The sequence below is a fragment of the Amblyomma maculatum genome, chromosome 1 (assembly GCF_055883805.1).
Source record: "Amblyomma maculatum isolate TAMU_Amacu chromosome 1, ASM5588380v1, whole genome shotgun sequence".
Taxonomy (NCBI): Eukaryota; Metazoa; Arthropoda; class Arachnida; order Ixodida; family Ixodidae; genus Amblyomma; species Amblyomma maculatum.
In genome coordinates, this window is record NC_139344.1 from 417,591,018 (window position 1) to 417,606,388 (window position 15,371).

Below are 15,371 nucleotides of genomic sequence, written 5' to 3' on the forward strand. Positions count from 1 at the left end.
TGACGAAGGGCATTTCTATCGTTGGGTATTACGTTGTGAAAACTGATTTTACGTATATACGTTTTTTGTTGCCTGCGTATCGGCATCAGCTCATAGCCTAAGAGGCATCCATGCAATTAGTTGTACTGGGTGAGAGCATTGTGGTGTGGGTCTTAGCACTGCATTTTGTCACTTCACTTTTACTTTGCCAGTAAGCTAACATTGGGTATTGGTATTTGCTGGGAGGGTAAGGGCGTAAATTCATGCATGTTCCACATTGTGTTACAGAGCGTGCACAAATAGTTGAATGCATTTTTTTCTAGCTGTGCCCAAGGTTCATTCGGGTGTAGAAATATCCAGGATGCATGAGCAGGAGCTGATATCTGTTGTTAGCTGTTAGCTTGAAACCAAATTTATGAAGAGTAGGTGATTACTAAACAGATTTGCTATGCTTATGTGTCGGGGTTGTTTTTGTGTGGCCCGGAGACTTTTCTCCCCGAGTTTACTTTTGTACCCAGGTTGTATTCGTGGAGTTATAATGTATAGTGATTGGTGTAGTTAGTTAATCCTAGCTAACTTTGCAAAGCTAAATGCGGATAAAGGAATGCTTCCTTGTCACGTTTTTATTAGTCATGATGCCATGGAGAGGACATTTCCTGCTATGACCACGTATGCTTTATAAAAGCCTTCGAATGCTCACGTAAGCATTCTTGATTGTTCTAAATTTTGGGGGTGAAGTAAATATTTAGCAGAATTTTTACTCTCAAGCTTTGTTTTGCTGTTGATCTCCGTGCTCATCTCATTTATTCATTTGCTAGTATTATGTGGAACATAGAATCGTTTTGCCCCCTTTCGTACATGCAGATGTGCTGGTGCAATGCTTATTGGTTTCAATGACCTCGCGGTCTTTGCTGGGTATGTGTAAATATTTCGTGTTATTAAAAGTTGGAAATATCTAGCTACCTCAGGTCACTGACCAGCCACCACTCAAGACGTCCAATGTGTCGGGCTAGTATATGCGCTCGCCGACATTTCGAGTCAAACCGCCGCTTGCTGCACACGTTTTGGTGTTTAGCACTCTAGTGACCATTTCTTGTGTATGCCTCATTGTTATGCATAATTGTTCTTCTTTTGGACTTCGGAGTATTTTCTCCTCATGATTTATGCAGAATGTGCAAGCTGGAATACTATTAATGTTTATATTATGCGAATATTGGCAAACAGTGCTGGAGTTTATAGTGCTGCAAGCTAAAACTGACTTGAAAATCGGAATAGCGTAAACTGTGTGCTGATACGTAACAAAAAATTTATTTGCAATCTATAACTGATAGGAAATTGAGAGATACGAAAAGTCTGTGATGGTATTTAATGTAGCATTTGTTTTACGTGAAGACATTTGTTTTTGTGCGTTACGGATTCTCCTTGGTCAAGGTCATTAAGACTGTTTTACAAGACCAGCCGCTGCTTTTTGTTAACCATGTTGGTTGAAATGGCAGTGTATCCTCTATTTCATGCGATCTCGCTTGCGCGTTTGTACTTTCAGGAAAGTATGCAACAACGGTGTTATTTTTTGCTTGTGACTATTTTGTTTTTGTGCTTGTAGTAGGTCTGTGAGGTATGACATATCATAGAGCAAAAGTGTTTTGTTTTATGAATTTCTTCACGAACTCGTGCAAAATGAACGTGGTACAGGAGTTGCTTCGTGATACTTTTTTGAGCAATTTAAACACATTTGCGCGACGTTCCACTTGTTTCTGTGTGCAACATTTATGCTTTGTTTCAAGCCTTAGTGTTATTAATAGTTCACTATGGATTGCCATTGTGAAGAAAGGTCGTTGTAGAGGGAAGGAATGCAGCTAAATGTACCGAGTTAGAATATGCTCAGTGTAACATAGTGTCACCTCGAAAATAAAGCATCAAAGTAAATATGAAAACGATGTGTCTGTGTGTTGTCTCTCCACTCTTCATTATCGGCGGAGTCGTCTCAATGTCCAGAAGTACCCGGGCGGTGGTATGAGCTTTCCCTTACTTCTTCGTTCATTTCACTTCTTTCTCGCCGCTGTTGAAACTTGAAGCAGTTTGAACTTTTGTGCTGCGAATACAGTACATGCAAACACGCATCCTAACTTGGAAACCGAAACTAGCGCTTAGTTGGCTTACACTGCGGCTATCTACGGCTACGATTATGGCTATAGCCTCGAAGCTAGCCATGCCAAGGAAAGTGTGAAGAAGGGTCCATGTGGTTAATGGGTTAACGGTTACGAGCACTATAAAGGTGCATTCACAACTATAAAACAGTGCGAAACCATTGGCTGGCGGATTAGGTTGCGCAATTGTTACTCGGGTTACGCTTCTTGTTTGCGTTACCAGCGTTTGTGGTAGGTTTGAAGTTCCTGTTGGTGTGCGCTCGCAATGTTAGCCTGTCGGAGACTAGTAGCTCTTCGTTCTCAATTACCACCTCTACAGGGCGAGTAACATTTTTTGTTTTACGCATTTGCACGTCACTGCTAAAGAAGAATATTATCCTTGTGCCTTTATCTTGCATTTCGGCAGCAAGCGAGCTCGCTGAGAACGTCGTGTGACTAGTTTTCTTCGCAGGTCGTAATTACACGACGACCCAGGCGCTACTGAAGTCGCAGTCGTAAGTTATGCATGTTACAGAAAGGGGAATATAAGCCACGCTTGCATGATGTGACGAAGGTTGGCGATGTTGGCACACCGAGCTGTCGATGCTGATTTTTGTTTCTCGCTTGTAATGAGACGTTACGTACGCTTGTTCTACAGTAAGATTAAACTTTCGCTTTCGGCTAGCGCAGAAATGGCTTGCTGCTTTTGCTGCTTACCAATTGTGGCTCATAAAATTCTTAACGGCTTTGTTTGAAGGAGCCTTTTGCCTCATCTCGGAACAGTGTGGCAAGGTGTCATCAAAGCGAGATTTGGCCAGCATTGCGGCATTTGTAATTTTGATTTAAATTCTGGTTTGACTTTGTAACTACTAGAGTTTGTTGCGGACTGCACGATCAGTGTAGAAGCAAAATATCGTAATAAGAAAGTATGCAACTTATGGGATTTCGTTAGCACATGCAGTGACTTTGCACCTCCTTTGACGGTGCTCTGTGCGCAGAAAACAGAGGATCGTGGTCACAGATGACGGTTCTACCATAGTCATGTGGCATCCAGAGGAAGAGTTTCCCTATGAGCACACGAAGGTATGCAGTGTTGTCGTCTCCATTATTGCTTCTAGCCGTGCGTTTCTTGCATCTATTGTGCTGTGCTTAATGTGTTCTCTTGGTTTGTGCATTTCAGCCTCTCCCCAATATTCGACCCAAGCTGAACGAGGTATGTGTCCATATGCTTAACTTACATTTTACGAGTTAAATGTTTCATTTGTGCAAGGAGCGGCATAGTCTTTTTCCCGACCTTATTCACAGGAGAACTGGGATGGGAAGGTTTGGGGTGTCACGGGAATCAGTCTATGCGTTCTCCTTTGGTGTTATTTGCACCATAGTAATAGTTGTATGCAATTATTAGTGCAGTAGGATTGTCCGCCATTGTAACTGCCACCCTGTCACCCTGAAAGCACCCATCTGGAAAATGCTTCTCTACAGTAGAAAACATGAAGTCGACTGGGTGTTGTGTTGGAAGAGCGTAAGCGTCGAAATATTCTATCAAAGCTATTGTAACTCAGAGACAGAACTGCATCTGCAGCTAATATTGTGGAACACAGGATGCTATCCTCCAAGCTGCATCATTGCAAAGTATGTGCTGTAAAGTAAGGGGCCAAGCATTAATTTGTTAATAGTATACGTGCATTATAAATGTCCACATCATGCATATACACACATGCATAAATCAATTTTGTATAAATATGCTAACTGTGTGTGGTACAAAAATGAAGCCCAAGGGAACATGCTCCAGAGTGAAACATTTTTGTTAATAGTAGAGCCAGGTGGCTAGAAGTGTTCTACATGAGTATAAAGTGTTCTGCCTATAAATTTTTTGAATGTTTAAAAAATTTACTTTTTAAGTTTCTTTTCATTGATGGAACTGCAATGCTTTTGCTAACTTCTATGTTATTGACAAGAATAAATTGTAGTGAAAAATCGCTGTATTTTGTATAAGGATAGGATGGAACCAGCAAAAAAAAAAAACGTGCACAGGAAAAACAAAAAAGCATACAGGAAAGACTAACTACAGTTATTCGTGACTTCGGGGCTCAGATATATACAGGGCACTCAGTCATATGACTCTTTCACAATCGCTATCACAACCTTCAGTCATGGAAACACAAATTTATTATGACCTTATCTAACAATCGTTTATCCAGTTCCTGTTACCTACTTCTAGTGCACGCTTTCTTTACAAAAGCAGTGTGAAAATATTTCAAAAAACAATTGACAGAATAAAAAAAAAAAAAAAAAAAAACAATTGTGCATGGGTGTCCATACTGGGTGAAGAAAGAGGCCTCAGTGGGAAAAGAGTCATGGTGAACCCTTGCGGAGTGTGCGGTTGGTGTGGTATATGAAGTTCCACTGACCTTCGGCATGGCCTATGTAGGCCTTACGGCTTGTTTTGTTAACGATAGAGCATTGGATGGTTTGGTTTGGTTTGTGGGGTTTAACATCCTAAAGCTACTCAGGCTATGAGAGACGCTGTAGTGGAGGACTCCACCACCTGGGGTTCTTTAACGTGCACTGACATTGCACAGCACACGAGCGCCTTGCTTCTCGTCTCCATGATAGGGCATTAGAGCGCTCAAAAATGCTAGAAATGGGAACGGGGTCTAATTCGCCCCTACATTACAAAGCGCGCAAATGTGAGCCGACGCTTGATTGTGTAAAGGTTCTTGGCAGGAGTTCTTGATAAGGCAGCACGTGAAGTCCTTGAGGCCTTCCTCGTTGCAAAGAATGCAAAGAAAGGAGATGCATGCTGTAGCAATGGCTCTATTGCCCTTCGGATTAAGGAAATCACATTCTTAGAATCGTTTTCATAATTACCATGCCTAGAAATTAAAGGTATCTGCTCTGCAAGGAGTTGATATATTGTTGTATACCCATGCGCAAAAGCTTTTCTTTTTTTTTTTACTGTCTTATTCGATTGATTTTGTTTTCTGTTGCACAAGTAGTAAGGTTGCTTGAAATAACAAAGAAAAGAGTGTTATAAAATTTCTAAAAAAATATTTAATGAGTAAATATGAAACTTTTTAAAACAAACTTGGGAAAATGCAGCTTAACCAGCGGCAAAGTATCACATTTCCTTAGAATTCTCCTGCAGTGTATGAAGATCCTTCGTTGGTTCCAAAACATGTCCTTGGTGCAAGCTTTCTTCGTCATGTGGCGACAATGGGACTTGGCTTCAGCAGTTTCTTTAGCAGGCAGACACCCTTGAGACTCGCAGACTGTCACATGCATTATTCAGTAACATCAATCCCAAGGAAGTAGGATACATAGCTTCTTCAAAACTTGCTCAAAGCCTGTGTGTTCCTCAAAACGCTATTTTTGATGAAAATCGCTAATTATTCACACGCGTCTCCCCTTAAATGTATGCATGGTTCATAGACAGGTTGTTTGTGCTTTTCATACACCTACGAAATAGCTTTGTAGAGTGACCTCACGTCCCACGACTCGGACTGTCCCGTATTGAGGGTTATTGTCCAGCATCCTGCAAGAGATATGAAAATCTTCAAAAATTTCCTATATTTCACTCTTTGCCCTTATTTTTTGGCAGCGACTTGAGCTCAGGTGCATCTGGCCTCTCTGAGGATTTGTTAGCTGCAAGCACTGCAACTTCCGAAAAATCTGCTAGCCGCGCAGTTCACGACGGCGACGAATGCTACGGTACCAGCTGCGCATGCGGATGTGGGGCCGTGGTAGAACTCACGCTCGCGTCGTTTCTTACCATCAGTTGGCAATGGCAAGTGCGCTTCCGGTCAGTATAATGCGTCTGAAATAGTGTTACGTGAAAGCATGTATGGTTATTCGGTCGAAAAGCCGTCGTCATAACTAAGTTTCAACTCGGGTGTTGTCGCAGGTGTTGGGAACGGGATAGAAAAAGTGGCGGCCTGTATCTTAGGCAGTGTCACTTCCCTTACGCTGTGGTTCAGGTGCCCACTGAAAACTGTGACATATATTGCACATTCTAGTAGTTACCGACATTCTAGTGGAAATTAAGAAGAAGAAATTGGACATGGGCAGGACATGTAGTGCGAAGAGAGGATAACCAATGGTCGCTGAGGGTAACAAACTGGATTCGAAGGGAAGGAAAGCGTAGCAGGGGGCGGCAGAAAGTTAGGTGGGCGGATGAGGTTAAGAAGTTCGCAGGGGTCAAGTGGATGCAGCTAGCACAGAACCGGGTTAAGTAGAGAAATATGGGAGAGGCCTTCACTCTGCAGTGGGTATAGTCAGGCTGATGATGATGATGATATTGCACATTTCATTCGCCACTTAAACAAAATGAAGAATATTTGCGGCATGAAAAGACTATTAGGTGTACTCAAGGTGGAGCTTGAGCACCCCACTAATTTTATTGGCTACATAAGTTCCGGCTCGGGTTTTGCCTGAAGTATTCATAACATAGCAGGGAAATTGTTGGGAGTTTTTTGCATGGAAGTCCTGTAGTCGAGGGTTCAGGTGTCCAGTGAGAACTGTTACAGATACCGCTTATTTCTTTAAACCTATTTACAAATTACATGTAGATGGCTGCTTAAGAGTTGTACAGATCATTTCCGGTCCTTTCACAAAAAAAAACGTACTTGAACAAAAAAAGAAAATTTGCATGAAAAGACTGCAATAAAAGTGCTATTTTCTTGTTTTCTCAGATATATGTATTTGAAATTGAGCTTGCATTAATTAACTCTATTGCCATTTCATGAATATCAAAATATTGTAAGAGAATATTTATTGCTAAAATCGAAAATAATTATTAATTTCACTTCATGCTGTGTCAACCGTCATTGTATCTTTGTCAACTAACATGAGCACCATCTTGTATTGCATGTTTGTGCTTGATGTTCCTGGCATTGCTTGGTCAGAGAATATTGTTGTAGTTGTGCGTTATTGAAATGCCATGTTACAGAAACATGCAAATGAGCTGAGAAGGAATATGAGAAAAATAGTACTTTAGTCACTTCATTTTAGTTGCACGCTTTACTTTGTAATAAAAATGTAATGCATAAGGCATCGGTATGCATGGATCACCGCATGGTATTCATGTACTGTTATACTGTTCGGGTTTCACCAACACTCCTAACATGTAAAAACATGTTTAGGTTTGGTGATGCATGAAAAAGCTGCAGTGTAACTACTGATACGTCACTTGCTGTCATTCCCGCCCTTAAAGCGGGCTGGCTTAAGTGCCGTGAAGTGAAATCCTTGGATAAGTATACTGAATACTTTTTCATGCCTTACATACCATAACCACTTCTTAAGCGTCACAGCCTTCATTTGGTTGTTTAAATCGGAACTGAAAGGGCATCAAGGCGAAATTCAATTATAAATTATTTAGCCATTACAGGAGAATACCACAGGATGGTCCATGTATTCAAATGCCTCACGCATCATTTGAAGGAAAAAAACTTGCAACTACTAATTGCAACTCCTGTGCTTATTGTGCCTCCTCAGATTTTACTGAAATATTTATGAACATTTCTCACAATTTCTTGGTTCCTTGTGCCAAATTTTGCAGTGGTGTGACGTTTCGTTTCAGCACAAATGAGTTTTAAAATTTCTCATTTGTGACTTCAGTTGGAGAGAATTATAGTGGAAGTAGTGTGAAAGACGAGGACAAACGGGAGAATCAAGACACGACATGAGTGCCAGCAAGAGATTTCTGCAGGCAGCCTGTGTGCGTGACACCATTAGGCGCACGGCTGTTGATGTTTGCTGTGCTTCTGCTGAAGGACACCATTTCAAGCTTGCTTTTGGTCATTTCAGACATATAAAGGTCCAAGCTGTCGCTGTCACCAGTATAGTCAGACAATGTGCTCACTGCATTTTTTGGAACAATATCTGTCGCATCATTGTGTCACGTGGTGGTGACAAGATTGGGCTGACTTGCGCCCGCAAAAGGACTAAGCAACACGGTGGCGGCAATAGCAACAAACGTGTTCATCGATCGTTGAACTAAGAATGCCCGTCGCACTCGTCAATGCTCAATTTAAAGGCTGCTCAGAACAATCTAGATAACGTCACAAACTGCTACTAGCACAACATGGAACATTGTAGAAACATACTCGAGCGGTCGATATCTTCGAGACAGATCTCGGGCGCATCTTGCTTGACAACAAAACTGATAAAGGTGCGTCTCGCGACATTGAGCATTAACAAACAAAGAATACAAAATTGATGTGCGATCCAGAATCAGAGTGATAAGGGCGCATGCCGGCGGCTGCCAAAAAAACAACAAATACAGTTTTGTAGGTTTTGCATCAATTGGAGGGTCTGTCCTTATGAATTCACTTGGTCAGAACCTAGTTTTTTTCAGTTTCCCGGTTCTTCATCCTCATCATCAGCATCAGCCTGGCTATACCCTCTGCAGGGCGAAGGCCTCTCCCATATTTCTCCAATTAACCCGGTTCTGTGCTAGCTGCATCCACTTGACCCCTGCAAACTTCTTAAACCTCATCCGCCCACCTAACTTTCTGCTGCCCCCTGCTACGCTTTCCTTCCCTTGGAATCCAGTTTGTTACCCTAAGCGACCATCAGTTATCCTCTCTTCGCACTACATGTCCTGCCCATGTCCATTTCTTCTTAATTTCTGCTAGAATGTCGGTAGCTTGAGTTATTTCTCTGACCCACTCTGCACGCTTCCTATCTCCTAATCCCGGTTCTTAGTGTTTTAAAATGCCGCTATTTGGTATTTTGAAAAAAAAAAAAAAAAAGAAACTGGAGGGGATTTTAAGGAAAGTGGCTTTATTATCTACTTAAGCAGCTGAAAAAATTCCCGTAGCCGGCCTTTAAAGATGAGCAAGCAGAGTACTCCATGTGGAAATGCAAATTCCCATTACTCGTTTGTGCAGAGTGGGTCCAAAAATCTTCCACAATTTATTTCAGTTTACTAAACACTTTCACAATTTTTGCATGGAACATCCCGTTCATTTGCAGCACTTGCATGCATCAAGAAAATGGGGAGGCAAAAATGAAATTGAAAGTTAGATTTATTTCTGAGCACAGCGGCAGTGTATTTACTCACGACAAGAAAATGCATTGGTTTTGTCAGGACAGCGTTGTGGAGACTAATTTTGTTATTTAATTTTTCTTCAGGCAAACTCTGCACTGAAACTGCAGCACCGCCTGGAGAACATTGAACTGCATTTCCGAAATGAACGGCTGGAAATCGAAGAACTGCAGAAAATGACGTACACCACCAAGCACCGATGGTATCCGAAGTAAGTGTCGTGCCCGCTGTTATGTGGATGCCTCTATATCACAAGCTTATATGCTGCAGTGGAAGTGCAGTGAAACCTCGTTATAAGGAACAAGTAAAATATCAGAAAATAGTTCGTTATAGCTGTAATTCATAATATAAAATTTCCCAAAATATACATGCAAGAGAGGCAAAATTCAGTCAAGAAAGCTGCATCGACTCGGATGGCACTTCCTTGGATCAAATCCGTTTATTTGCGTGCAAAGAACTGTATTATCGCACTGTTCTTTTTTTGTGTTGAATGTGCTGCGTGATACGCAACGCGTTTCAAGACACTTTCCAAGCACTCAGCTGGAGAATCTGTGGCTCTCAATAGCACTGCAGTGGCGATGCAGCAAATCCAAGGCAACGAGTGCTTCCTGGGATGTTGGGATGTCCTTGGCATGTGCGGGATCAGCTTGAGCTTTGTCGATGAGGCATTCACACGAAACCTCCGGAGCGATTTCAGCATCCGTTAGTTCAGCCAGGGTCACTGTGGTGCTTTCATTGCCCACAAAGTCATCGACATTCTTTGTTTCGAGCATGCCGCCTAAAAAACGCGATAAATTTTTCCATGTTTCATTGAGTTCGCGCAGCTCATCTTCTGGCTCGTCATTTTCCTGACATACGTCTATTGATGCGCAGGCCTCTGCCAGTACGACAAAACCTGCATGCCGAAGGCAGTTGGCGGTCGCTTCACCTTTCACATTGTCTCATGCTTCTTCGTGGAGGGCAGCGAGGACAATGGCCATTGTTCTTTGTGGCGGCTTAAACATTGAATTGCTCCCAGCAGATAGATCTTCAACTACTGCTTCATCCGAAGCTTCTTGAGAGGAGCGTCAATCAGCCTCCTCTTATAGATTGCTTTGGAAGCCCTGATGACACCCTGATCTAGGGCTGCTGCTTTGCCGTCGTTGTTGGCGGAAGAAAAAGAACTTCAATGTTACTGAGTTCAACATCTGTGTTGTGTGTGGTGAAGTTATCCACAAGGAGCCACACTTTACGACCCTTGCGCACAAGATACAGCCACTTTGGAAGAAGTTCACGGGTCACCTAAGATTCCTTGTTCAAAGCATACTCTAAGGGCAGTGTGCGGCAACCCTTCGTGCATCTCGGTGCTTTAATTTTTCCGATTAATAAGGGGCGCATTTTTGCAGTGCCATCCATGTTTGCTGCAAGCAAAACAGTGATGCGGGCCTTGCCTTGCTTGCCGCCATGGCTCGGTTCTCCACGTGTGTCAAGGGTCTGCTGCGGGAGCATCTGTCAGAATTGTCCCATTTTATCCACATTCAAAGTGTCCTTTGGCTCGAACTTCGTGAGGATCACCGGCGCTCCTCTTCCAGCCACGTTCTATGCTTTCATAGTTAGCCGTCTGCTCCTCCAAAAACGCCGTAGCTGGCCTTAAACCTTTGCAGCCATCTGAAGCTGGCCATAAAGTTTTCGACACTGAAGATAAAAAGCAGTCTTTCGCTTTTTGTTGGAGCATTGGTCCCGACACTGGGATGGTCCGAGCTGTAACATTCAGACACCATTTGTACAGTGCCTTCTCCACATTGCTGAAGGCAGATAACCATCTTGTTCTTTAGAATACTGCTCAAGGTACTCCTCGGGATGCCAAACAAGTTGGCAAGAATGCACTTATTTCCATTGTTTTTCATGCGTCGAATAATTTGCAGCTTTGTCTTCAACGATAGAACCATTTTCTTGTTTGCGTTCACCGCCATGATAAAATGCAACGCACTCACACGCACATTTGTCACACAACCATGCCGCCAACCTTGATGCCGTTACACCTAGCACTGAAGCTAAAAAAGTAATAGCAACAAATGATCACTCGGCTGCTGAAGAGGGGCGCTGTCGGTGGTTGTGAGGAGTGGGCAGTTTCTTGGTTGTCTGCTCTGTATGCCGCTAAGCCTTATGTTTCGCTGTCGGCTCCGGAGGTAGTCCTGAATGCTTGCTGCACCACAAAACATTTGTGTAGTGTAACAAAGCCTGCTACCTGCTACTGAAGAGGGGCGACGCGAAATTCGTTTTATCCATTCTATGCCAAGCCGAGCTCTCTATAGGAAGTCAAAAATACATGCGTTTGACAAAAATATTGGGGAAGAGTTCGATATAGCCAATAATTCAGTATATCCATGTTCGTTATACTGAGGTTTCACTGTATTTGCTTTAAATATAATTTGTAGAAAATTGAACTGAAAATGCAACTTCTTTATAAGGGCTGCCTCACCAAACTAATCAAAAGAAAAGTGTGGCCTATGAAATAAAAAGTAGCCTGAAAGCATCTGCCTGGAGGTGACAAGTAACTGCCTTTTAAAACTTGATAAATAAGTGGCGCCTATTTTTTAATTTTCAGCAATGCTTGTTGCTTTCCAAGTTCCTAGATGCGCTAGTCACTTTGAGTGATTAGGCAAGTGTGATGGGTTTTAAGTTGTGCCATTATTTTTCTTTCCTCTAGGAACAATTTAATGTGATCCACTGTGTACTAGTTTACTTGTTGGGTGCGTGGTGTTTGCAGCAGTAATGAGCGAAATGTCTTTGTGCATACTATTAACTGTTACACACTCTATAGTTAGCTTGAATGTGCTCTCTCATTTAATGACTGCAGCACTGGCTGGTGGCTTGGGCACCTACCTCGCATATGGGAAATGCGGGATTTGATTCCTAGCTCACTAATGAAAACCATTGGCTTCCCAGTCGGCATGAACTTTGCCCTGAAGACCTGATGCTTGGCTTGCAACTTGTCTGTGGTAAAGTGCAAAAAATCTATGCACACAGGGGAGTCTGACAAAAAAAGTACACAAATCATGAGAGAGGCAGAACCAAATAAACACCAAATTTTTCAATATCCCCACAAAAGTCCAATGCCTGGATAGTCACGATGTGGTTGTCCTGGAGGCTGGCACCGCTCCCTTGCAGAACCGTGGCTAGTCAATCAGTGGGCTTGCCTCGGGAGACATCTAGTGGCACTTTGATAGAAGTTAACTATGGCACGAACTGATTACCAATGCCATGCAGTCTTTATTTTATTCATATTGCGTGCCACAACTGTGCGTTGCTGGGTGCATAGCTAAGCATGTACACGTATACAACGTTCACTCTACACAAGTCCTTTTGCCTTCCTGCCAAAACATATGTTGTCATTGGTCAGGCGCAGAGGACTTTTCTAGAAACTTCGAGCTACTTTGCTGGTCTTTTGCCGCCACGTCCTAACGAAGTGGAGAGAGTGCCGTTTAGTGTGCCCAAGGTTACATGCACCCTACGTCTAAATAGGAAGGTTTGCTCCAAGGCTGTCAAATTCTCTACAATATTCACGACCATGGTTCCTTTGTGCTGTGCCAACTTTGCAAATGTGTGCCAATTTTGTGACACTCGCATAGAGAACAAAACACTCCAAGTGGGGGAAAAAATTTAAATGGGTAAAGCATTGGCCATCCATTTCTATTTCCCGTGTTTCCTTCCTTCGTTCATTGCTTTCTTCTGCTGAATTGTATCAAAGTAGGAAAGATAAATAACTTGTTGATTTTCATGATTGTGAGATAACTGTCAGGCAATGTTTTTTTACTGATAGCTCTGAGAGGCAATTCATAGCAGATGTTTTTTTAACGAGAGGTTCACACAAATGTGGTAGAAAAGCAGACTGCAGTTTATAGTGAGATACTGTTGTGGTGATAATTATTAGGCTGCAGAAAAAAAGAAGGAATTACTTGCGTTGGCAAGGTAACCGCGCAGTAATGTCCGAGGCAGAGCAAAGTGTCACTATTTACTGTTAGGCAGAAAAACAAAGATTAGTCGCAGCATTCTTTTTTTCTAATGGTGCTTCAATGAAGCAACAATAATTAATTTCTTGTATTCTTGAATTGTAATGCTAAATTGATTCATGCACAATAGTAATAGAATGTTGTAATCTAATTTAGGCAAGCTACTGGTAGTTCTAATATGTTGAGGGTTTATTTGCTCTGTAGTTCAGTGTGACAGTAAGTTTCAGTTTGTGTTTAGAAGCCTTAGTTTTAGTTGCCTTATCCTGCAAGGAACTTTAGACCAGAAAGTTGGATAGGACTTGTTGTTCAAGAAAATAGCTATGCTCCAGCTTTCACGATAGCCATTAGGTCAGTGCTAATTAGGTGATACCTTTCATAATTGACTTGTCTGTACCCAAAAACCCTAGGCCTAAACATTAATCTTGCTGTTACCGTACAAGTACTTGAGGGCAATAAAAAAAAATATTTGCCCTACTGTTAACTGCAGTCAAGTGGACGCATTAGACCACAAGATCTGTTGATCTTTGGTACTCGCCTTTTTTTTTTTCTTAATTTAAGCAACTAAATATTTAATGTAAGAATTGAATTGAAGTCTTTGAGCATATTTGCATGCACCATTGCAAGGCTGTTCTTGTCATGTGGAAAGAGGTAAGTAATGTTGTTATTCATTCTGTGAATTATTTTTCGTTGCAGCAACAACAAGAAGTATAAAGATCCTAATCCACCGGTCGACAGAGAAGGGCTCTGAATGTAAAAACAGTCAAGTATGTGTAGAGGGCCTTTCGGGTGTGCTGCCTAAATTTCTTTTTCAAGTGTGTATTAGATTTGCATACAAAAGAATAATAAAAAGAGAAAGTGAATGACCTCTTTGTTCCTCACACTTAAAAGGTGCCACTACCTGTTGTTCTCAGCACGATACTAGCCACTTTTGTGTTTTCAACTCCCCTCACCCAAAGTCGTCTTTACATCGAGATGCGTGCCATGTCAGACTGCGCTCCTTTAGGGAAGGAAGTTTAAGAAAGTTTGTAGCAAAAGAAGATCAGTCATCTGCTTTTAAGGGTAAAGGGAGTACTCTCATTTTCAATGCGCTTCACTTCCGAGTCGCTAAATAAACTTTTTCTTCGATAATATAATTTTTTCTCTTAAATATACTAGTTTTTATCGCATGAAATTAGTAATTCAGCACAGTTAGTTGTGTTAATTCTCGACCCATAATCTCGCTTGACTGCACCTGCGTTGTTTGTTTTGGTCTACTGAATGCACGCTCGCAGCTTGCACTCGGAGTGGAGACGGCGGGCAGAACAGTAGCACAGTATGGCCATCGCTCATTATACGACCAAAATACACCAAAAAATGTGCTTGCTGATTACTACTGTGGACGGAACGACAAAAGAGTGTCGGTGAGGACGCCGAGTCACAGACGCCGCACATGGTGCCCAGCAGAGTGGACGAAATCGCTGTGTTTAGAACATGCCTGTTGTTTTCAGCAAATGTTATTTTACAATGATATGTCTAGATAAATTTATTTTGCGAAGAAAACGAAGTGCAAAATACATCAGTTTTCTGAACGTTATTTTGTTAGTGTTTGTACAAAATAAGCTGGTGCCTAATGGTGCCCTTGCAGCTTCTGTGAGAAGCTCGTTGCAGGCTGTGTGACACGGCGATGACTCCTTTAAAGCGAAACTCCCTATTACTCCCCTGCGCTCCTTTAGGCCAAGGAAGTTCAAAGTAGTTCTGAGTAGGCCATGTGATAGGAATTAAGTGACGCTTTGGGATTCTGTTGGGATCGGTTTTAGCGAATTCTTCGGAAAAGTGAATGCTTGCTGTTCTGGCAATATTAGGCAGTGCTTTTTGTGGTTTACAGTATGTGGAAGAGCAGCACACTTTTCTAAAGCGTTATCCAGTGGTTCTGAAAGACTGAAGCCCACAGTGTTTGCACATGCATTGTGTAAACTTGATTTCAAACATGGTCTGCTTCTGCAGGGGTGGAAGGGCTCCTCCATTTGCTTTATTCTGCTCCAAAATGCTATATTGCACCAGAACAATTCCAAACCGGCTGCCCTGATAGTTTGCTATCAAATTCAGTTTTGCCGCACATTGTGTAATAATAGTACTATTGGCTTAAAAAATGCGATCTGATTCACTTTGATCAGGAAGCTGTGAGAAGAGCAGCAGGTGTGTGTAGATGTAATATATATATCCCCCACCTGTGTAGATGTAACATAT

The 15,371-nt window shown here is 42.1% G+C and overlaps 1 protein-coding gene across 1 annotated transcript; it reads left to right on the top strand.

The window, feature by feature from the left end:
• The first annotated feature begins 2,180 nt into the window (after nt 1–2,180).
• On the top strand, nt 2,181–14,008 carry mRpL42 (mitochondrial ribosomal protein L42). The gene is made up of 6 exons (XM_084596772.1): nt 2,181–2,446; nt 2,578–2,620; nt 3,104–3,188; nt 3,286–3,318; nt 9,240–9,364; nt 13,839–14,008. The coding sequence occupies exons 1-6, from the start codon at nt 2,392–2,394 to the stop codon at nt 13,891–13,893; spliced, it is 396 nt and encodes a 131-aa protein (XP_084452898.1). The 5' UTR covers nt 2,181–2,391; the 3' UTR covers nt 13,894–14,008.
• The last annotated feature ends 1,363 nt before the right edge of the window (nt 14,009–15,371 follow it).

Bases quoted from the DNA above. Each gene is read 5' to 3' on its own strand.
- mRpL42 (XM_084596772.1), top strand. From the start codon at position 2,392: ATGTTAGCCTGTCGGAGACTAGTAGCTCTTCGTTCTCAATTACCACCT. The intron at 2,621-3,103 runs GTAAGTTATGCA...CTCTGTGCGCAG, and splicing joins GCGCTACTGAAGTCGCAGTC to AAAACAGAGGATCGTGGTCA. The intron at 3,189-3,285 runs GTATGCAGTGTT...TGTGCATTTCAG, and splicing joins TTCCCTATGAGCACACGAAG to CCTCTCCCCAATATTCGACC.